At 45.1% G+C, this 24,576-nt stretch overlaps 1 protein-coding gene across 1 annotated transcript in view; it reads left to right on the plus strand.

Moving 5' to 3' along the window:
• Positions 1-8,042: 8,042 nt before the first annotated feature.
• LOC123753307 (platelet binding protein GspB-like) overlaps positions 8,043-24,576 on the plus strand; it is a 74,636-nt gene continuing 58,102 nt past the window's right edge. Inside the window, exons 1-3 of the mRNA XM_069337019.1 lie at positions 8,043-8,341; positions 9,269-9,432; positions 14,735-15,031. Coding sequence (XP_069193120.1) covers positions 8,043-8,341; positions 9,269-9,432; positions 14,735-15,031 — 760 coding nt within the window. The remainder of the gene's footprint in view (positions 8,342-9,268; positions 9,433-14,734; positions 15,032-24,576) is intronic.

Genomic DNA, 24,576 nt, shown 5'->3' on the forward strand with positions numbered 1-24,576 from the left:
AATTCAAAAATGCACTCGACTTAATCTTATAATTGCTCCTACCGGCTCGCCGTACCACACCTAGCCTAGGGGCCACACCCTCTAGGTTCCAACAGAGCGACACGCAGCTTTCAGCAACAATTATGACTAGGGACGACTCAACCTCCACTAAGTGTGCGATCACTTAGTTGTTGAATCGCTGCTAGGTAGGTTACTAGTCCGTCCCTCGGAGGCCGCAACGCCCTTCACGGATTACGTTTTTCCTAGCGTTTTGGGTCGTCTAATAACGCCCTCGGACTATCTACTGGCGTCCCACAGATATATCCGCCCCCGACAGCCCTCAAGGAACTGCTGTTGAGAGTATGGCGGCTCCCAACACCTCTGAATTAATTGCAATGGGTCGAGTATGGTACCCAGTCCAATCAACTCGGAGCGGTCTCCTTTTCAATAAATCTATTTTAACAGCCTAATCTTACTAACTAACCTTAATCATATCAGCCCGCATGACCCAAGATTCGCCAATCCCCACTCAAACGCACTTGTGGGGCGCACTGCTAATCCTGGCCCGCGGCTGTCTCCTTAGCATCCGCGCACGTGTTCGAACGGCTAGACGCGTGAGCCTTTCAACAATTTCAAACAAAATTGTTGAAACCACCGCTGTGCACCATTGTAACACGGATTTGGTTCCCTCTCTCTTTACTTCTCTTTCCTTCTACTCCCTCTACCCGTATTCTTAATTTTTTATTCTCTACCAAGGGACTCCAAAACTTTTACCAAAGCCAACTCCACGCCACGTGGTCCTAAGACGATTGACCGACTTAGGATTCTACACCCAGTATGACGTGACCTAGGCTCTGATCAAAACCCTAGAGTCGCCTCTACGCTGCCACCACCAGACCAGTAACACAGAGCAATGATCGAGGTCTGGATCGATCACGCTAATTAATCAACCTAGGGGCTTGATCCCCACTATAAACGATGACCTTGAGTGTGGAATAAATTACACGGTAATGATAATTCCGATTCGATGTTAGAATCGGCGACCAATCCAACTCTGCCTCGTGTTGACCACGTGACCAGGACAAGTGTACACATAAAACTCATGGAAACAATAAAAATGCAAATTCTTAACTTAATTAATTTATTAAAAGAAAACTAAAACAAAAAGCTAAATATGTTCACTCCCTGTCACTTTAACACTCCCTACTTGACCTGAATGGCAAATGAGACTATTTCTATACATAACCATAGCAACTATACCTCTATGTTTTCCAGCTAAGATGTTGGGCTGGTCTCGGGGAGAGGTAAGATGTTTGACCTCTCCCAGCTGCTTCCGTGACCACACTGATCTCTTCCTTGTCTGGTCTACCCCAGACAGAGTATTGTATCCTTCCGCCTAGTCAAAGTTCTACCCAGTTACTAGCAAGGTTTAAGTTATAACAATTAACCTCTGTTGTACTTAATTGATCCAGACTGGTTGAATTATTTTACTGAATTAAATTACAAACATCTAACGGCAGAGCTGTTCCCGATCCCCAAAATGGTTAATTGAACTTTGAGAAATACTAGACATGTCAACCCTGCTGACCTATGACCGCCGGTCACTCCGCCTTAAAAGTTAGATCTGATTCGTGACGTCACTGATGGTGACTTAAACTCAATAATTAGAATACTCTTGATATTGTATCCAGTACTATTATACAATACAATTTTAATGCAAAATGAATAAAGGCTAATTTCTCTAAATTACTGAATACTATAGGATGATTCATTATACGCAGCTATGAACAAAGCGTCGGTTATTTCCACCGCGAATCCCCCTGGGGGTCAGGTCACCATGCGGCTCAGCTTCCCATTCTCTTTTGTCGATAAACCACTCTGGATAATTCTTACAACAGCCTAGTTTGTTACACTCGGACGCAGGTTCGAATCGTCGTCACAGCCCTTGCTGATTTGTTTATGCTATTCTCTATGCTCTCCGTCTCCTGCATTCTCATTTTCAATCCTCCTTTGTGGTTGTAGTTGACTCTCGTGTCTTCAGGGTCCTTTCATCCTGTCTATCCGATCGTTGTAGATTCAACAATGGCTTTTTCTTATCTCTATTTAATTTAAATCCGTGGAGTTATACTGGGTTCCTAGCCATATTGGTGTCTCTTTAAATGAGCGTGCGGATGCTGCCGCTAGAGAAGCTATCCGCTCTTGTCCCATCTCCTGTTAAGGTATTCCTTATTAAGACGTTTACCCGGTTAATCATTCTTCCATCCTTGCCTGTTGGCAGGGTTGTTCGTCTTCTGTTACTGGTAACAAACTGCGTATTCTTAAGAGTAGTGTGTCCCCGTGGCCTTCCTCCTGCCATCATAACCGGCAGTGGGAAACGGCTCTTGCAAGGATACCTATTCATCATACTCGCTTAACTCACGGTCACTTAATGGCCTCAGTTCTGGTGCCTTTCGTTCGACTCCCGTCCTCAGCTTGTATGTTGACACTGGCTTCCTATCTCTCCAGGAATGCCATGATTGCTACTGTCTTCGCTATCTTGCATGGTCCTTGCAACATCCTTTTCTCTCGCCTCTGTCGTGCTTTAACTTTTACCCCTCCTGCGGTTCCTGTTCCTCTTCACCACCTCCCTCTTTCTGTCCGGTTATCTCGCTTACAGGATTCTCTTTCAGTTCGTATTTGTAATATTTCTACTCTTGTTGTTCCTTCTTTGCCCCTGTGGAGAGTCCCCCTTCCACAGTTTTGTAGCATCACTAAAGCTTTTACCCCTCCTACGGTTCTACAACACCTTTTCCTTGAGCACTTTTCTTCTCACTCCCGCTCCGTTTCCGTCTTCACCGATGGGGTGAAGACGATGTTGCAACTGGTGTTAGGGACCTCAAAGACTGTCATGAGGATATTAAACATGTCCTCGATGTCCAAGGCCATTCTGTCCTCCAGGTGGACACGTTTACTCGACCCCCTCGTGGTTGTCACCGTCAGCCCTTTCGAGTTGTAAAAATCATCTTAGATAGTAGGGCCCATTCCGCCCTCTATTATTCTTGCGGGTGCCAGATGCTACGTTGAGGAGAATATTCCCTCTCCTAGACTTTGCCATAAGTGTTGGAAGTTTGGGCACGGTGTCTTCAAGTGCACAAGTACTGTGTATCTGTGCCCCATGTGTGGGGACGATGATCATTTCAAGTCAGAGTGCACTTCTCCCCAGGCTCGCTGCCTCAATTGCAGTGAGGCCCACCCTATCTTCTCACGCTCGTGTATACACTACAAACTCGAGGAAGCCGTTCTCAACTTGAAACACCGTGATTGTCTGTCTTTTCCTAAAGCGAGACGCCAAGTTCGTTGACTCAGCCCTTTCGCGGGTGTATCTTATGCTCGCGTGTTGCGCTCTCCTCGTCCTTCCCGTCTTCCTCAGTCTCACAACCATTTCAGGCCTTAAACCCGACCACGCCCTCCACCTCCTCCCCTATTCCTTTGCATCCTGTCCTGAAAGGTCTCCCTCCTGGTTCTCCATCTGGACTTTCCCCCCTTCCTACCCAGTCCACCATGTCTCCTCTGTCTTCTTCCCCATCTCCCCCCACTCTTTCTTCCTGACCCTTCCCCCAGTCTCTTGACCCTCCACGCCACCTGTCTGTCCAGGCTGATATCCATCATGCTCCCAGCAATCTTCGTGTTGTTCGCTCCCGTTCCTCTTCTCCTGCTGAGACCAATGAGTCTGTCGCCCGGTACGTTGTTACTGGAACGCTTGTCTCTTTGAGCCAGAAACGTAAGCCTGGCTCCTCTCCTTCTTCCTCTCCGGTGGGTAAGAAGGTTTCGCTTTCTTCCTCGCCCCCTCCCTCTGACTCTGTCGCTACATCCCCTCCCATTTCAGTGGTCGGGGCCCCTGTCCCAGATATGGAGGTTTCTTTCGCCCCCGATTCTCTCTCGGTTGCTGCCCTTGCTGAGGTGCACTCGCTGATTTCTGCCTCCCCCCCCCCCTCCAGCTGTCCTTGACTGCCCCTCTCAGTTGTCTCCTCCGGCCCCCGTCAGTCCGCCTCTGGTCTGTCCTCCCGTTCCGTTCCCTTCATCCATACTAAGTTTACCGATGTCCCCTAACCCTGATTTTGCTGACCCTGATCCTGAGATTCTTTAATAAACTGTGTTCTTGTTTACCTTTGTTTCTTTATTGTTCTCCGTTACTGTCCTTTCTCTTTGATAATGTCTATTCTTCAATGGAATATTCGTGGATGTTATGCCAACTTCCATGAACTCCAACTTCTAATTACACAGTTTACACCACTTTGTGTTTGTCTCCAGGAACCCATGCTTGGTGCTCGTCCTGGTCACTTTTGTGGTTATTCCTTTCTTCCCCCCCCCCCTCAGCTCTTGCTGGGACCCATAACTCTACGTCCGAGAGCATCCCAGACGCTGCCTTAATCAACTGAGCTACGACATGGTCAAAAGGAGTTGAAACCGAAGTTCTACTGAACTTACTGGATCCTGCAGCCTCTCCGAGGCACAAACCTTATTTGTGGTTCTCTCTATATAGAGAACGGCCTATTGACGTAGCTCGAGTACATGGGGGGTGTTGTGCAAAACCCTGGTTTGTGTCTCGGAGAGGCTGCAGGATCCAGTAAGTTCAGTAGAACTTCGGTTTCAAGTCCTTTTGACCATGTCGTAGCTCAGTTGATTTAGGCAGCGTCTGGGATGCTCTCGGACGCAGGTTCGAATCGTCATCACAGCCCTTGTGGATTTGTTCATTTGATGCATCACGCAATTGTGATTTCTGTGAGTCAAGAACTAGTGTCCTATGGATCTTAGTGAAATTGTATTTCTTATATAAAGGGAGTCAAATTAACCTGCACCAAATTTGGGGGTTAGATGCTAAAAGATTAATGCATCCCTAGCATTATTCTGGCGCTGGTTCTTCGCCAGAGTAAATAAATTATGACAGTAAATAAGGTTGATTATATAACATTAATTAGAGGTAAATGCACCTCAATTTACTACTGGATAATGAATAGTATAAGGTGAATCAATGGGTTAGTATAATTGATCTCTTTGGGAGATCACTACTGTAACTACAGAGTTATTACTACTGATAAACATGAACAGTTTAGCTGTAAATCTAAAGAAGTGTAATCGTTGCCACGCTCCACCGACGACGTGTTGCATCGAGCAAATTGTTGCACGTGATGGTGGGGAAGCCTAGCACCTCGGGTGTCGTCGACTCGGAGCTGGAAGGCAATTATGTTGCCGAAATCTTCTACATAACAAAAACAAGTACATCCTAAATTAAGGAAATCTTCCTAAAAGGTATAATGATCATTATAGAAATCTGCAAATATCTGTGCAATATATGTTCAAGTACTGTAAATTTCTTCTACAAAAATTTGAATGTGCCTATTTAGATTATAAAACTGTTAGAGGAGACACGTACGGGATTTTGTTATTTTATATACGGCCTAACGACAACTAGCCTAAATGTTAACTGTGGCCACATGGTAACAAAAATGAAATAATAGTTGCCGAGCCGCGTGTCCGTTGATGTAGAGAACTGTGCAATCCTTAGTCCTCCAGCTGCTGCTTGAAGGGCGTTGACTATGGAATTGCAGAGATACTAGCTCTGGGACACGGCTGTGACGTGACAAATGACGTGGCACCGACTCGCTCCCACGACTCTACTGGTCGTGGGAGCGAAATAAGCACGATCGAAACGATCTCTGTTGCACACTACTAACCACCGTGCTGCGCAGAGTTTATTGTGAAATTCCTCCTGTGCGCTTGAAATAAAGTGTTTCAAAAAAAATTGTTTCCTCGTAAAATGATAAATTCCCTTCCTTGAACATGTCTATGTAAAAATAAAGACAAAATTCCTCTTACTTTGGCTGTGGGGACGTGGACAAGGTGCGTTGTGATGTCATCAGGGCCTGGTCGCCCGTGCATGAATCGCCCAGACACGATCTCCCTGGCCATTCAAGCAACGGGTGTTGCCACAAATATATTTTCAATTATTTGTTCTATGTATTTCCAATGCGGTTTTATTGTTTTTTTTATCGTATATGATGCATAATTGTGTCCTTTACAATTTGTATACAGTAGAATGTTCGTAATGTTCCATGGAACTGTGATACATGTGTCAGTAATGTGTCCACAATAAATGTTTATTGTCGCAATAATACTTGTTAAAAATCACTAAAATTACAATATGTACAGTTTCACACACTATTTACACAGTAATGCACCGAATTACACACTCAGTACTTCGGAAGTGAGTAATAATCAATGAAGTAGTCCATGGTGCACAGCACGACTTCGCTCTCGTTGCACCAGGTACAGATAAATTTTCGCTTCCTGTTTCTTCATTTTGTGCGCTTGCAAATAGGTTGTAGGTTGTATGTAGCCAAGCTTGTAAAGCATAAGGTAGTGTTGGAAAGATTATAGGAAAAGATCAATTTATAAGGTAGTTTTGAAAAGATCGCTTTGTATGGTCCTACACAGGAAGAGATTCAGCTTGCCTCAAAGAGTGTCCGTCAGTCAGAAAGAGATTCAGCTAGCCTCAAAGAGTGTCCGTCAGTTAGGAAGAGATTCAGGTATTCTTGAAAATATCTATGGAAAACACCACCATGAAAGCCGCTAACATTGTTCATCTATGCTACTTGTATCAGATGCATCATCACTGAACGCAGAAAACGATTCATCTATGTATCATCTAAATAAATTGGAGATAGCATAGGATTGCAAGGGTGACATTCAGAGCTACAACTGGATACACTCGCTGTATCGTCCTTATAGGTGCTGTATCACTTGCATCTGACCTTTGTGTTTGGTCCTTATTGCGCCTAGCTTCACCAATATTATGACCCTTATGTTCTTCAAACAATAAGGTTTGAATTTCACCGACAGAGTGTTATCTTTCAACACCTCGTCGGACAGGTGTTTGGGAGCCAGAGGCGTGTGCGTCACCCATGGTTGCTCATTCTGTACTAACCCAGCCAGCAGTCCTGGGCATTCTGGGATTTTCTTCCAAGATGGCTGCCTCTCACTGGAGGTCCTAAGAGTTCATTCGTACACAACTAACCTCGCACACATTTAGAATTGGTATGGAAAAATAAAAAAAAGTTTTCTCGGTTGGCGCGGTGTCCCACCGACCGAGAATACTCAGCTGGCGCAGTTAAGTGGCTAATGGCGTCCGAGTCGTGTGGTGGCTGGTCACGTTCTCGCGTCTTCTTCCTCTTCCCGATTGAGCATGTGCGGCTCTTGATAGACATCTCGAGCGTAAATGGATATATGTATATCGTAATTAACTAAGGAAAGAAGAGATGGTGACGAATATTGATGTCACATTTAATTCTTCTGTGTTAAAATATTATTTTGCATAACATAAATTGTTTTATTAAAGTCACGCAGCTAATCGAGGAAATTAAAGTGAAATCATTTACATTAAAATTATTTCCTTTAGAATGTTTGATATCAACTAAATAAAGGAGTTCCAGTAAGCAGTAGTATGCTACGAAATTAAACTTATTAGTAAGTAACTATTTTTAGTAAAAGAAATGATAAACTGGACTCTGTTATAAATCCAACTAAATGTGGAAAGAATTCATGTTTCTGCCTGTCGTTCCTCGCGTCGGCACTCTGACTAGGAAGAATCTGGCAATATGTTTAATATAAATCATGATGATAATTTAATCTACATGTTAGTAATTTTAGTAACTATTTGTGGTTCATACAAAATTTGTATAAAAATACAAAGATGTATGAAGCTGTTGGTTATTTCCAACACCCGAGTCCGCCTTCTCGAACCGTTCATCCTCGCTTCTTCTCTATCTCTTCTGAATTCTGGTGAGCCCACTCATGTGGACTCTCGGACCTGCACCCTTTCCTGTCTTTCACGTGAAAGATTTCACTTGGCGGGTTCTTGATGACCTCCGTAACAGATCATTTCCCCATCCTCGTTTTCTTTTTCTCTTTTCACCCTTCCCTCTCCTTCCCTCGGTGGCAGTTTGTCAAGGCTGACTGGAACCTATTCACCGTGCAACTCTCTGACCTCTCCTCTCTGCCTCTCCCTCGCGCCCTCCTCCTTTTTCATGACACAGTCTTCGACACTGCCCTCTGCTCTATTCCTCGCTCTACCTCCCGACGCACGCGGAAGTGCTTTCCCTGGTGGAATGCAGACTGCTCGGGCTGTCGGCTGTAAGCGTGCAGCCTGGAAGAAACATCGACGCCGGCAGATGGCCGATTCATTTTTGTTCCGGAAGGCTAGTGCGGTGGCCCGTAGGACCATCCGTACTGCTAAACGTGAGAGTTGGAAATCTTATGTTTCCACCATTACGTCCGACACTCCTCTGCCGCAGATCTCGAAGAAGATCCACAAGATTGTGGGAAAGTTCGTTCCCGGTGTGTCGCCGGTTCTCCAACTCCGTGGAAATCTTGTGGCGGACCCAGTTCAGGTCGCGACCGAACTGGGTTCCCACTTTTCTACTGTTAACTCTGGTTCTCATCTTCCTCAATCCTTCCTTCTTCGTAAGCCTCTTCCTGAATCTCATCCCTTAGATTTCCACACTCGTCTCCGTCTTCCCTATAATGATCCTTTCTCTCTTTCTGAACTTCAGTCTGCCCTGGCTCTCTGCAGATTAACAGCAGAGGGCTCAGATGACGTTCATTATGAGATGCTTTGCCATCTCCCTCCGTGCACATCTTTACTGAGTCAGTATAACCAGGTCTGGGAGTCGCCGTCAGTCCCTGAGGACTGGCTCGAAGCCGTTGTACTCGCTATTCGAAAACCAGGGTCTCTCGGTACTTCTCCTACGGACTTCCGCCCTATTGCCCTCACCAGTTGCCTGCAAACTCTTTGAGCGTATGGTAAATGTTCGTCTGATGTGGCTCTTGGAACACCATCACCATCTTCCTCCTTCACAATTTGGTTTCCGCAAGTGCCGCAGCACGACTGATGTCCTGGTGAACTTGGAGGTCTATATTCGTACTGCTTTTGCTGCGAAGACCTCCGTTGTTGCTGTCCTTTTTGACCTGGAAAAGGCTTATGACACCACTTGGAGATACCATATTCTGTCCCAACTTCGTACTTTTGGCCTTCGTGGTAATCTTCCTCTCTTCCTCCAAAGCTTCCTCTCTCGCTGTTACTTTAGAGTCAGGCTTGGTGCCACTTTTCTGCCTCTTTTCGGCAGTACGAAGGTGTGCCCCAAGGTAGTGTTCTGAGTACTACTCTTTTTCTGGTTGCCCTCAATGGTCTTCTTTCCTCCCACCCTTCTGGTATCTTCTCCGCTCTTTATGTTGACAATCTTACTCTTTGCAGTCGAGGTGATGATTCACCTCTCCTTCAACGGCGGCTTCAACTTGGGATTGATGCCGTGTCATCTTGGGCCACCAATCATGGCTTCAAGTTATTGACAACCAAAACTTGTGCTATGACTTTTACTCGGAAGCAGATCGTTCTTCATCCCTCTTTGTCGCTTCATGGTCATCCTCTTGTGTTCAAAGATTCTGCGAACCTTTTGGGGTTATTCTTTGACACTCATTTGTCCTGGTCGACCCATATCTTTTACCTCAGTGTTGAATGCTCTAAGGCCCTTATCCTCTTTAAGGTTTTGTCCCATACTTTAGGGGTGCGGATAGGCGCACGCTCCTCTATTTGTACTCCTCTCTCGTCCGGTCTAAACTCGATTATGGTTGCCCTGCACGCTCTTCTGCTTCTCCTTCTACTCTTCGCCGTCTTGATCCTTTGCACCGCACTGGGTTGTGCCTCGGCTCTGGTGCCTTTCGTTCCACTCCTACCCTCAGCTTGAACACTGATACTTGCTTCCTCTCTCTCTCCAGGACCACTGTGATCGCTACTCTCTTCGTTATCTTGCGCGGTCCTTACAGCATCCTCACACTCACCTCTGTCGTGCTTTGACTTTTACCCTTCCTGTGGTTCTTGTTTCTCTTTACCACCTTCCTCTTTCTGTTCATTTGTCTTGCTTACAAGATTCTCTTTCGGTTCGACTTCCAATGTTTCTCCTCATATTGTTCCGTCTATACCCTCATGGAGGGTCCCCATTCCAAAATTTTGTACTTCCCTGACCTGCATCACTAAAGCTTTTACCCCCTCCTAAGGTCCTGAAACGCCTTTTCCTTGAGCACTTTTCTTCAGACTCCCACTCCGTTTCGATCTTCACCGATGGGTCTAAGTCTCCTGACGGTGTAGGATACTGTGTTGTTTTTCCTGACTATACTTATGTGTCGCCTCCCTCCGGAGGCTAGCATCTTCACAGCAGAACAAATCCACAAGGGCCGTGACGAGGATTCGAACCTGCGTCCGGGAGCATCCCAGACACTGCCTCAATCGACTGAGCTATGACAGGGTAAAAGGGTTGAAACCGAAGTTCTACTGAACTTACTGGATCCTGTAGCCTCTCCAAGGCACAACCCCTATACCCCCGGGGGTATGGGTGTATGAACACAACCCCGCATGGGGGGGGGGGGGGGTTGTGTAAGAGCCTGGTTTGTGCCTCAGTGAGGCTACAGGATCCAGTAAGTTCAGTAGAACTTCGGTTTCAACCCTTTTACCCTATCGTAGCTCAGTCGGGCAGTGTCTGGGATGCTCCCGGACACAGGTTCGAATCCTCGTCACGGCCCTTGTGGATTTGTTCATTTGATGCATCACGTTAGTGTGATCTCTGTGTGTGGTGTTCACAGCAGAACTTTATGCTATACTACATGCTCTTCGTCTCCTGCTTTCTCGTTGTCAATCCTCCTTTAATAGTGGTAGTTGACTCTCGTAGTTCCCTCATGTCTTTGGGGTACTTTAATCCGGTCCATCCTGTGATCATTGAGATTCAACATTGGCTGTTTCTTATCTCCAGTAAATTTAAGTCGGTAGAGTTTTGCTGGGTTCCCAGCCATGTTGGCGTTTCTTTAAATGAGCGTGCGGTGGCTGCTGCTAAGGAAGCTATCCACGCTTGTCCCATCTCCCGTAAAGGTATTCCGTATTCCGACTTTTACCCAGTTTTTCATTCCTCCATCCTTGCCCGTTGGCAGGATTGTTGGTCTTCAATTATTGGTAACAAACTGCGTACTCTTAAGGGTCGGGTGTCCCCTATGGCCTTCCTCCTACCACCGTAACCGGCTGTGGCTATGTTACGTCTTGGCCATATGCCTTTTACTCGCAGTCACTTAATGGAGCGCTGCCCTGCTCCTTATTGTCCAAATTGCATTGTTCCTCTTACAGTCGTGCACATTCTTGTTGAATGTCCTGACTTCCAGGACTAGCGTGTCTTACTTTCCGACCGTTCTTCGCAGTTAATTGTTTTCGATAGAATCCTTGGTGAATCGGATACCTTTGATATCGTTCCCCTTATGCGCTTCAGTTCTCGTATTGGCATCCTTGGTGATATTTAGCGCCCTCTGATTATTCTGCACATTTGGTGGTGCTACATAGCCTTCCTGGTTTGGTGCCTTCTTTTGATAATTATTTATTAGGTCTAACAGCATTTGTCAAGGGTGACTAATTTTAGTGGAATAAACTGGTTTAAGTGAACAGGGAATAATGAAGCAGAAGATTTTCTAGAATTAATTGATGATGGCATTTTTACGCAACACATTAAGGAACCAACCCGGGAAAATATTTTAGACTTGGTATTAAGTAACAGGGCAACGCAAATTAATTACATCGAAATAGGGAGTGAGCAAGGGAACAGTGATCACAACGATATCAGATTTAGTATAGAATACAATGGATTTGTAGGAAAAATCTGTTCAAATTCTCGAATAAATTTTAATAACTAAGAAATGTTTTGGGTCAAATAGATTGGAAAGTCATGGGCATGGGGGGGGGGTTGAGGGGTTACCCAATTTTGAAGCGAGAGGTGAACCCAGCGATGGGTGAAGTAAAAAGGGATGTCGATGTCGATTCAATATATAATTTATTTTAAAATATTCGAAACAAAGCATAGGGATGTATTATACCATACAAATTGAGTAGATCGAATACTAATGGCTCAAAATAGATAACAAAGGATCTGAAGAACCTTATAGGTAGAAAGAGCTTGGTATAAAAAGATGAAGAATGGGAAGTCAGTTTAGAACAAGAATTCGTACAAGTTAGAAATGTTAGGGGTAAGGAGGGCAAATGTAACTATGAAGTTCGCATAGCAAGGCAGGCAAAGACAAATCCTAAAGTGTTTTTTTCCTGTTATATCAAACAAAGATTAGGGAAAGGATAGGATGGTTCATTAAAAACTGAGACATGTCAGAAAATAAAATAATGACAGATGGGTAGAATTTTCAATAAATATTTTATCTCTATTTACTAAAGTGAAACTAAAGTCTATGCTTTCAGCCGATCATGTCTGTGGGTGGGGACGAGGACAGATTGACTCATTTAGCAGTTACCAGGGAGGATGTTACTAAACAAATAGTAAAACTGAAACCAAACAAATCCCCAGGCCAGGACGAAGTATTTGCGAGGGTGCTTAAATAATGCAAAGATGAGCTTTGCGAGCCACTGTCTACCATCTGTATAAATAAAAATGTATATGTTCGTTTGTTCAAAATCGCTAATCTCCAAAAGTTCTTCTCTGATTGCTTTGAAATTTTCACACAACGGACCATTCGCATCCGAGCAGGTTTTTATATACATACTATATAGATGTCACGTCTGTGACAGAAAAAAACATGCTTTTTCTGAAAAAACTGTGATTTTCACGTGAGGGAAATCTTCGAAACCTCTTTACCGATTGCTTTGAAATTTTGACACAACGTTGCATTCAAATATTTGCATGTTTTTATATACCTACTATATACATGCCTCGTCTGGGACCGGAAAAAACATGTTTTTTTTTTTTTAAACGCCTCCACCTGTTGGACGTAGGAGCAACACACGCTGTAATCTCCGAAAGTTCTTCACCAATTGCTTTGAAATTTTGAAACAATGTTCCTTTCGAATTCGTGCGTGTTTTGATGTACCTACTTTATAGATGCCACACCTGTGACAGGTAAAAACATGCTTTTCTTTAAAAACAGCGCCATCTGTTACACGTAATAGCAACACAGGTGTTACGATTTCATTTCAATGTTTCTGATTGCATTGATAAATAGAATTTTCATAGATTTCGATTTATTTTCATTTTGATTTAATTATTTTGTGTGACATTGCATTGGAATTGAGCTGTGTTGTTTATCATACCTTTCATTTCATGAGCATAGTTTATTTTTTATTTTTCATTGTTTTTATTTCGTTTTTTTAACTGTTCTTATTTTTCAGTGCAATTGGCGGTGGAATTGAGAAACGATTGATCTGCGTTTTAATTGAAATATTTTGTTAGTAGTTTTTTTTTAAACAAGAAAATCGACAACGTGTATATTTCACACCTGCAAATGTGCAACAAATGACTATGAATTCACCGGCTACAACGTTAACTGCTTTCTTAACGTTATGTCTGAATGACGCATTTGCGAAAACACTGCTGTATTCGGAAGTGCCTACGTATTACATATGGAATGCGAGCAGAAAATCATTTGAACGACGCAGAAGAGGAAAGCGAGTCGACAGACAACCTGTCATATTCAAATAAACTATGATAGGCAGACTGTACACCGTCCATCCCAATCAGGATGAATGATTCTTTCTTCTCATGCTGCTGGTAAACGTGCCTGGTCCAACGTCTTTCCAGCAATTGACATTTGTCAACAGCGTTACACATGCCACTTTCCGTAGTGCATTTCATGCTCTGTATTTATTGGAGAACGACAGACACTGGGATGTATGCATTAATGATGCGTCAAACACGTCACATCCAAATCAAATTCGTGCATTGTTTGCAATCATATTGACCGTCTGCTCTCCTTCATCACAAACAGAGTTTTGGGAGAAATATAAATCGCACACGGCTTAAGATATTGTCGTCGAATACACAAGGAAAATTCAAAAGATTTCACAGCAGAAATCTACAGCGAAGCGTTGATAATGATTAAGGATTAGTGCCTAGAAATTGCGAACAAAGTTCTCAATCAATTGGTAATTCCGTCACCGAATCAATCTGCTGCTGCTTCGTTCGATGTAGAATTGCGTCGTGAACAAAATTACAACACGGGTGATCTGTTGTCATATGTGCAATCAAATATTCCTAAGCTAACGCTTGAGCAAAAAGACATTTACGATCAAATAATTCAAACTGTCAATAACGGACTTGGAGAAATCTTCTTCTTAGACGGGCCGGGAGGAACTGGTAAAACCTACCTAATTAGATTGATTCTAGCAGCAATTCGATCTCAAAATGGCATAACCTTAGCTCTTGTATCGTCCTGAATAGCTACGACATTGCTACCAGGGGGAAGAACTGCTCATTCGGCTTTGAAATTTACATTGAACATGAAATTCATTGAAACTCCCTCGTGCAACATTTCCAAAGCATCCGGCATGGGAAAGTATTGCAGAAATGCAAACTTATTGTTTGGAATGAATGCACATTGGACTACAAAAAATTGCTCGAGGCTCTTGATCGATAATTGCAAGATTTGCGTGGAAACATCAGACCATTTGGGAACGCATTAATATTGCTTGCAGGTGATTTCAGGCAAACATTACCTGTAATTCCTCGATCGACACCAGCGGACGAAATAAATGCTTGCCTGAAATACTCTACTTTGTGGCGCCACGTAAAGGCGTTAAAATTAACTACAAATATGCGTGTCCAGCTGCAAAACGATCCATCAGAGGAGATATTCTCACATCAATTTCTGGAAATTGTGAACGGAAACGTGCCGGTTGATCTGACCTCAGGACAAATTTCATTGCGTCATAACTTCTGCAATTTAGTGACGTCAAAAGAGGAATTGGTTGAAAAAATATTTCAAAATATTCAGACCAATTATAAGAATCATGATTGGCTGAGTGAACGAGCAACTCTTGCGACCAAGAACAAAGACGTCTACAAACTTAACAATATTATTCAGTCTAATATTCAAAGCAAGGAAGTCACATACAAGTCCGTCAACATTGTTGTGGAAACAGATGAAGCGGTTAATTATCCAAACCAAATTTTTGAATTCACTCGATCTGCCAGGGATACCACCGCACGTACTGCAATTGAAAATCGGGGTGCAAATTATCATGTTGCGAAATATCAACCAGCCAAAGGTTTGCAACGTCACGTGGCTTGCAGTAAAAAAATAATCAGCAACGTCGTAGAAGTAACAATCTTGACAGTACCTTTCAAAGGTGAAGATGTCCTCATTCCTCGCATTCCTATGATTCCAACATATATGCCATTTCAATTTAAGAGATTGTAATTTCCAATTCGATTGGCGTCTGCAATCACCATTAACAAAGCTCAGGGCCAATCTTTACAATCGTGTGGTTTATATCTAGACACGGATTGCTTCTCACATGGACAATTATATGTTGCCACATAATTGGCAACATATAATTAGCCACCCCATCCCCCCGAGCCTCTTCTCCCCCCATGCTCCAACCAACCCTCCCCCTCTCACACCCCCAACCCTCCCTCTCTCACTCTCCCCCCCCCCCAACCCTCCCCGTTTCACTCTCCTCCTCTACCCTCCCCCTCTCACCCCCCCTACCCTCCCTCTCTCACCCCCCCCCCCCGACCCTTCCCCTCTCCCCCCCGAAAGCCCTTCCTCCTCCACCAGTCTCCCCATACTAGATCCTCCCAGCTCCTGCTCATCCCAGATCCCACAGGTCCCCCCCCCCCACAAGAGAATCAGAAGAGAGTCAGTTTCAGGGTGATGTACTCGAACATAGATGGGATCACAAGCAAGACAAGTGAACTAAGGGAAGGAGCAAAAGAAGTGAACCCAGATGTAATCGGACTCACTGAAACAAAACTCTCTGGAATCATAACGAATGCCGTGTTTCCCCAGGAGTATACAGTAATAAGGAAAGAGAGGAAAGGTAGGGGAGGAGGCGAAGCATTCCTACTCATGAGACAGGAATGGAGTTTTAAGGAGATGGCTATCCTGGGCTGTGAGGGGTTCAGAGAATACATAGCAGGCACCATGACAATGGGAGGATCAAGAATAGTAGTAGCAGTAATATATAACCTTCCACCGAATGACAGAAGACCCAGTCAAGAGTATGAAAACAACAACATGGCAGTTAACACTATAATTGAGAGGGCAGCCTCTGCTGCCTGTAGAAATAGATCCCACCTGCTCGTCATGGGTAACTTCAATCACGGAAGGATTGACTAGGAGAACAAGGAACCACATGGAGGCAAGGATACGTGGAGAGCCAAACTATTGGAGGTGGTGACTAGAAACTTTTTAACCCAGCATGTCAGAGAACCCACAAGGATGAGAGGAAATGACGAACCAGCGAGACTCGACCTGGTCTTCACTCTGAACGACTCCGACACAAGAGAAATCGGTTTTGAGGCCCCAGTAGGAAAGAGCGACCACAGTGTACTGGTATTTGAGTACCTGATTGAAGAAGGGTTATTGAACTCGAGGAGAGATACCGAAAACAAAAGGTTAGCATACCAAAAGGGAAACTATGAGGAGATAAGAAAATTCCTAATATATATAGCATGGGAAACAGAACTCAGGGGAAAGACGGCCCAAGATATGATGGATTACATCACGCAGAAGTGCAAGGCAGCAGCAAACAAGTTTGTCCCAGTCCAAAAGGAAAACAGTGAAATGAAGATGAGAAACCCATGGTTTAATCAGAAATGTAGGCTAGCTAAGCAGCAAAGTAAAAAGGCATGGAGAAACTATAGGAATAACAGGACACTGGAGAGCACAAAAAGATACCAGATGGCCAGGAATAAATATGTCAGGATGAGAAGAGAGGCAGAAAGACAATACGAAAATGACATTGCAAGGAAGGCAAAGACTCAGCCTAAATTGCTGCATAGCCACATCTGGAGAAAAAAAGAGTAAAGGAGCAGGTTATGAAATTAAGGATAGGGGTAGAAGGATTCACTAAAAACGACAAGGAAGTGTGTGAGGAACTGAATAAGAAGTTCCAAGAGGTCTTCATATTTGAGCAAGGAGAAATTCCAGAGATAAGAGAGGGAATAATTAACCCAGGAACCACAGGAAGAGTTTGAGATTACAAGCGGGGGAGTAAGGAAGTTGTTACTAGAGTTGGATGTGACAAAGGCTATAGGCCCAGATGGAATCTCCCCTTGGATACTAAAGGAAGGAGCAGAAGAACTGTGCCTGCCACTCTCCATAATGTATAACAAATCACTGGCAACAGGGGAACTGCCAGAAATTTGGAAAGCTGCTAATGTTGTACCGATATACAAGAAAGGGGATAGACAGGAAACACTGAATTACAGGCCAGTGTCCCTAACCTGCATACCATCCAAGCTGATGGAGAAGATTGTACGAAGAAAGCTAGTGGAACATCTGGAGCAAAAGAACTTTGTAACACAGCATCAACATGGGTTCAGGGATGGTAGGTCCTGCCTCACAGGGTTACTTGAATTCTACGACCAGGCAACAAAAAATCAGGCAAAAAAGAGAAGGGTGGGCAGACTGCATATTTTTCGATTGTCAGAAAGCCTTTGATACAGTGCCACACAAGAGGCTAGTGAAAAAGCTGGAGATGCAGGCTGGAGTGAAAGGGAAGGTACTCCAATGGATAAAGGAGTACCTAAGCAATAGGAGACAACGAGTCAGTGTGATGAGTGAGGTCTCAGATTGGCAAGACGTTAAATGTGGAGTCCCGCAAGGGTCAGTCCTTGGACCTATACTGTTTCTGATATATGTAAATGATCACCCAGAGGGTATAGACTCGTTTCTCTTAATGTTTGCTGATGATGCCAAAATTATGAGGAGGATTGAAACAGAGGATGATAGTAGGAGGCAACAAGATGACCTAGACAGACTGAGTGAATAGTCTAACACATGGCTGTTGAAGTTCAACTCGAGTAAATGCAAAGTAATGGAACTAGGCAGTGGAAACAGGAGGTCAGACACAGGATACAGAATAGGAGATGAAGTACTTAATGAAACGGACAGAGAGAAAGATCTAGAAGTTGATATCACACCGAACCTGTCTCCTGAAGCCCATAAAAAGAATAACGTCTGCGGCATATGCGAGGCTGGCTAATATCAGAACAGCGTTCAGGAATCTGTGTAAGGAATCATTCAGAATCTTGTACACCACATATGTAAGATCAATCCTGCATGTATGCGGTCCCAGCATGGAGCCCGTACCTTGTCAAGCACAACTCGAAGCTAGAAAAAGTCCAAAGATATGCCACTAGACTAGTCCCAGAACTTAGACGCATGAGTTACGAGGAAAGGCTGCGGGAAATGCACCTTACGACACTGGAAGACAAGAGAGTAAGGGAAGACATGATCACAACCAACAAAATCCTCAGGGGAATCGACCGGGTAAACAAGGTTAAACTATTCAACACTGGTGGGACGCAAACAAGGGGACAAAGGTAACTGAGTACCTATATGAGCCACAGAGACGTTAGAAGAAACTTTTTAAGTGTCAGAGTAGTACCCGGATGGAATGCATTATTCAGTGATGTGGTAGAGGCTGACCCCATACACAGTTTCAAATGTAGATATGATAGAGCCCAGTAGGCTCAGGAATCTGTACACCAGTTGATTGACAGCTGAGAGGCGGGACCAAAGAGCCAAAGCTCAACACCCGCAAGCACAAATAGGTGAGTACAAATAGGTGAGTATACACACACACACACACACACACACACACCTCGGGTGAGGAATGTATACACACACACACACACCTCGGGTGAGGAATGTACACACACACACACACACACACACACTTCTAGCTCTCTCTCTTGACAAGGGGCAAAATGGCAGGAGGACGCAACAGGGACACAGGAAACAGCCAGAGTGACCAAACAAAGGAAATGTTAACCTAAGTTCTGGAGGAATTCAGGAGGGAGATGCATGAAATGAGGATTACAATTAACAACCTGCAAAGTGAGCTGGCATCAGCAAGGGAAGAGATCAAATCCCTCACAGAGAAAAATAAAGAGACTGAGCATCAGATTATCATCCAAAGGGAAGGTGGGAATGTTACATGGGAAGGAAATGCCTCTGTACCTGAAACATTTGCGGAACGACTGAAAAAGAGCTCAAAAGCAATGGACACAGTGAGGGAGGTAGCGATGCAGGCAGCTACGTCACAGGAAGCAGCAAGGTGCACCACTCAACTGGTGGAAAGAAAAAGATCAGTGGTAGTTGTAGGCATCAAAGAACAGGAAGGATTCAACAGGCAAGAATGGAATGGCAAGGATAACAGGCAGTACATGGGCTACTGAAGGGGTTACAGATGGAAGGGGCTGTACATAACATTGAGAAGGTTTTCAGGTTGGGCTGGTACAACAAGGACTGAAATCGACTTGTAAAGGTGGTGTTTACAAACGAAACCACGAAGGAGGATATTCTTGAAAGGAAGAGTCGTCTGCAGCACGTGGAGGGATACAAAAAAGTATTCCCGCAGAGGGACAGGACGAAGGAGGAGAGAGCCAGAGCAGCAGAGGCAAGGAGGAAGTGCAGGGAGAGAGGAGCAAACCAGGAAATCACAGCCCCCAACACAACAGTCCTAGAGACAAGAGGGGAACCCAAGACCAGCATCCCAGAAACACCAGAAGGGAGGGCAACACCACCACCCCCCCCCCCCTCTGCATAGAAATCCTCCCTTCCCCTGAACCTACCTGCCCCCACCCAACCCTCCCTCTCCACGGAGCCGGTCGGCCGAGCGGACAGCACGCGGGACTTGTGATCCTGTGGTCCTGGGTTCGATCCCAGGCGTCGGCGAGAAACATTGGGCAGAGTTTCTTTCACCCTATGCCCCTGTTACCTAGCAGTAAATAGGTACCTGGGTGTTAGTCAGCTGTCACGGACTGCTTCCTGGGGGTGGAGGCCTGGTCGAAGACCGGGCCGCGGGGACACTAAAGCCCCGAAATCATCTCAAGATAATCTCAAGATAATCTCCCCCACCCCATTCTGACCCTGTCACCCCTTCCCTATTCCCGTCATGTCCCCCCTCCCACCTTTCATCCCCTGTCTCACCTCCCCCCTTCATCCCATACCCTCCCTATCCCTTCTCCCCCCCTCACCCCGTATCCTCCATGCCCCCCTATCTCCATTACCCACACCCTACCTGTCCCCCCATCTCTTAAACCCCCACCCCCGACCCCAAAATCCTCTGAGACCCTGCAAACCACCTAACGGATCTTCTCGCCCATGGAACAGCTTCCCACACGAGCAGAATGCTCGCCAAAAATGGGACAAGAAAATGAACAGAAGAAAGTGAGCTTCAAGGCAATGTACACTAACATAGATGGCATTACAAATAAAACAAGTGAACTCGGAGAATGGGCACTAGAAGAAAACCCAGACATAATAGCACTCACAGAAACAAAGCCAACGAAAACTATAGTACCAATATACAAAAAGGGTGACACTGAACAAAGGCACTGAACTACAGGTCAGTGTCCTTAACTTGTATACCGTGCAAGGTGATGGTCAGAGAGAGAGAAAGACCTCGGGGTTGATATCACGCCAGACCTGTCCCCTGAAGCTCATATCAAGAGGGTACCCGAGCTGAGAGGTATGAGCTATGAGGAGAGACTACGGGAATTAAAAATCACTTCGTTGGAAGACAGAAGAGTTAGGGGGGGGGGGGACATGATCACCACATTCAAGGTTCTCAAGGGAATCGACAGAGTTGATAAAGACAGGCTATTTAACACAAGGGAAACATGCACTAGGGGACACAAGTGGAAACTGAGTGCCCAAATGAGCCACAGAGATATTAGAAAGAACTTTTTTTAGTGTCAGAGTGGTTGACAAATGTAATGCATTAGGAAGTAATGTGGTGGAGGCTGACTCCATATACAGTTTGATGTATAGATATGATAGAGCCCAATAGGCTCAGTAACCTGTACACCTGTTGATTGACGGTTGAGAGGCAGGACCAAAGAGCCAGAGCTCAACCCCCGCATGCACAACTAGGTGAGTACACACACACACACACACACACACACACACACACACACACACACACACACACACACACACACACACACACACACACACACACACAAGGTTTTCAGGTTGGGCTGGTACAACAAGGACAGAAACCGACTTGTAAAGGTGGTGTTTACAAACGAAACCACGAAGGAGGATATTCTCGAAAGGAAGAGTCGTCTGCAGCATATGAAGGGATACAAAAAAGTATTCCTGCAGAGGGACAGGACGAAGGAGGAGAGAGCCAGGGCAGCAGAGGCAAGGAGGAAGCGCAGGGAGAGAGGAGCAAACCAGGAAATCACAGCCCTCAACACCAGCCCTCTCCTCTTGTCCCAGAGACAAGAGGAGAACCCAAAACCAGCATCCCAGCAACACCAGAGGGAGGGGGGGGGGGGGCAACACCACCACCTCCCTCTGCATAGAAACCCTCCCTTCCCCTCACCCTACCTGACCCCACCCAACCCTCCTTCACCCCCCCCATTCTGACCCTGATACCCCTTCCCTATTCCCATCATGTCCCCCCTCCCGCCTTTTTCCCCCCTGTCCCCCCTCCCCCTTCATCCCATACCCTCCCTATCCCTCCTCCCCCCTCACCCCGTATCCTCCATGTCCCCCCTACCTCCTTAACCCACACCCTACCTGTCCCCCCTTCCCTTAAACCCCCACCCCCCCACCCCAAAATCCTCTGAGACCCTGCAAACCACCTCACAGATCCTCTCACCCACGGAACAGCTTCCCACACCAGCAGAATGCTTGCCAAGAAAGGGACATGAAAATGAACAGAAGAAAGTGAGCTTCAAGGCGATGTACACTAACATAGATGGGATTTCAAATAAAACAAGTGAACTTGGAGAATGGGCACTAGAAGAAAACCCAGACATAATAGCACTCACAGAAACAAAGTTAACGAAAATCATAACAAACACAGTGTTTTCACAGGGCTACTATGTAGTGAGGAAAGAGAGAGAAGGGAGAGGAGGAGGTGGTGTAGCTCTGCTACTAAGAGAAGGTTGGAGTTTCGAAGAGATGGTAATTCAGAACTGTGAAGGTTTCAGTGACTACATTTCAGGCACCATAGCAACTGGGGGACAGAAAATTATAATAGTAGTCATATATAACCCCCCACCGAATGACCGAAGACCCAGACAGGAATATGATAGAAACAACTTGGCCACCATCAATATAATAGAGAGAGCAGCTTCTGTGGCTAGCAGGAACGGATCTAGACTTCTAATCATGAGAGATTTCAACCATGGGAAGATAGATTGGGGGAACAGAGACCCACATGGAGGCCCAGGCACATGGAGAGCTAAGCTGCTGGATCTGGCAACAAGAAACTTTCTAAGTCAACACGTCAAGGGCTCGACAAGAATGAGAGGAGGGGAGGAACCAGCCTTGCTTGATCTGATATATACCCTAAATGAGTCGGATATAAGGGAAGTTAAGTTCAAAGCCCCATTGGGAATGAGTGAACATAGTGTATTGAGCTTTGAGTACCTGGTTGAGCTGGGAATTATCACCCCCAAAAAAGAACTGGGAACCAAAGGGCTGGCGTACCGAAAGGGAAACTATGAGGAAATGAATAAATTCCTATGGGATATACATTGGGACACAGAACTCGGAACCAAATCCGTACAAGACATGATGGACTATGTCACCCAAAAATGTCAGGAGGCTGTAAGCAGGTTTGTCCCAGCCCGACAGGAAAAAACAGAGAAGCAAAGGAAGAATCCGTGGTTTAATAAGGAATGTATGAAAGCAAAGGAGCTGAACAAAAGGGCATGAAGGAACTTCCGTAATAACAGAACACCAGAAAGTAGAGTGAGATACCAGAGAACCAGGAACGAGTATGTCAGTGTGAGAAGAGCAGCTGAGAAAAGGTATGAAAATGATATAGCTAATAAAGCCAAGACCGAACCAAAGCTACTACACAGTCACCTCAGGAGGAAGACAACAGTGAAGGAACAGGTGATGAAACTTAGGGTGGGCGAGGACAGGTACACAGAGAATGACAAAGAGGTGTGTGAAGAACTCAACAAAAGGTTCCAGGAGGTCTTTACAATAGAACAGGGAGATGTCGCGGCGCTAGAAGAGATGGCAGCAAACCAGGTGACCTTGGATAGGTTCGAAATTACAAGAGATGAGGTCAAGAAGCACCTATTGGAGCTGGATGTGAGAAAAGCTGTTGGGCCGGATGGAATCTCACCATGGGTATTGAAAGAGTGTGCAGGAGCACTTTGCCTACCACTCTCCATAGTATATAGTAGGTCACTGGAAACAGGGGACCTACCAGAAATATGGAAGACTGCTAATGTAGTACCAATATACAAAAAGGGTGACAGACAAGAGGCACTGAACTACAGGCCAGTGTCCTTAACTTGTATACCATGCAAGGTGATGGAGAAAATTGTGAGAAAAAACCTAGTAACACATCTGGAAAGAAGAGACTTCGTGACAATCCATAAACATGGGTTCAGGGAGGGTAAATCTTGCCTTACAGGCTTGATAGAATTCTACGATCAGGTGACAAAGATTAAACAAGAAAGAGAAGGGTGGGTGGACTGCATTTTTTTGGACTGTTGAAAAGCCTTTGACACAGTACCCCATAAAAGGTTGATGCATAAGCTGGAGAAACAGGCAGGAGTAACTGGTAGGGCGCTCCAGTGGATAAGGGAGTACCTAAACAATAGGAAGCAGAGAGTTACAGCGAGGGGTGAGACCTCTGTGTGGCGTGAAGTCACCAGTGGAGTCCCACAGGGCTCTGTACTTGGACCTATCCTGTTTCTGATATACGTAAATGATCTCCCAGAGGGTATAGACTCATTCCTCATTTGCTGACGACGCCAAAATTATGAGAAGGATTAAGACAGAGGAGGACAGCTAGAGGCTTCAAGAAGACCTGGACAAGCTGCAGGAATGGTCGAACAAATGGCTGTTAAAGTTTAATCCAAGCAAATATAATGTAATGATGATAGGGGTCGGAAGCAGGAGACCAGATACAAGGTATCACTTGGGAGATGAAATACTTCGAGAGTCTGAGAGAGAGAAAGACTTGGGGGTTGATATCACACCAGACCTGTCCCCTGAAGCTCATATCAAGAGGATAACATCAGCAGCATATGCCAGGTTGGCTAACATAAGAACGGCCTTTAGAAACTTGTGTAAGGAATCTTTCAGAACATTATATACCACATATGTCAGACCAATCCTGGAGTATGCGGCACCAGCATGGAGTCCATATCTAGTCAACCATAAGACTAAAATGGAAAAGGTTCAAAGGTTTGCCACCAGACTAGTACCCGAGCTGAGAGGTATGAGCTACGAAGAGAGACTAAGGGAATTAAACCTCACTTCGTTGGAAGACAGAAGAGTTAGGGGGGACATGATCACCACATTCAAGATCCTCAAGGGAATCGACAGGGTTGATAAAGACAGGCTGTTTAACACAAGGGGCACACGCACTAGGGGACACAGGTGGAAACTGAGTGCCCAAATGTGCCACAGAGATATTAGAAAGAACTTTTTTAGTGTCAGAGTGGTTGACAAATGGAATGCATTAGGAAGTGTTGTGGTGGAGGCTGACTCCATACACAGTTTCAGGTGTTGATATGATAGAGCCCAATAGGCTCA

Source organism: Procambarus clarkii, chromosome 37, assembly GCF_040958095.1.
Source record: "Procambarus clarkii isolate CNS0578487 chromosome 37, FALCON_Pclarkii_2.0, whole genome shotgun sequence".
Taxonomy (NCBI): domain Eukaryota; kingdom Metazoa; phylum Arthropoda; class Malacostraca; order Decapoda; family Cambaridae; genus Procambarus; species Procambarus clarkii.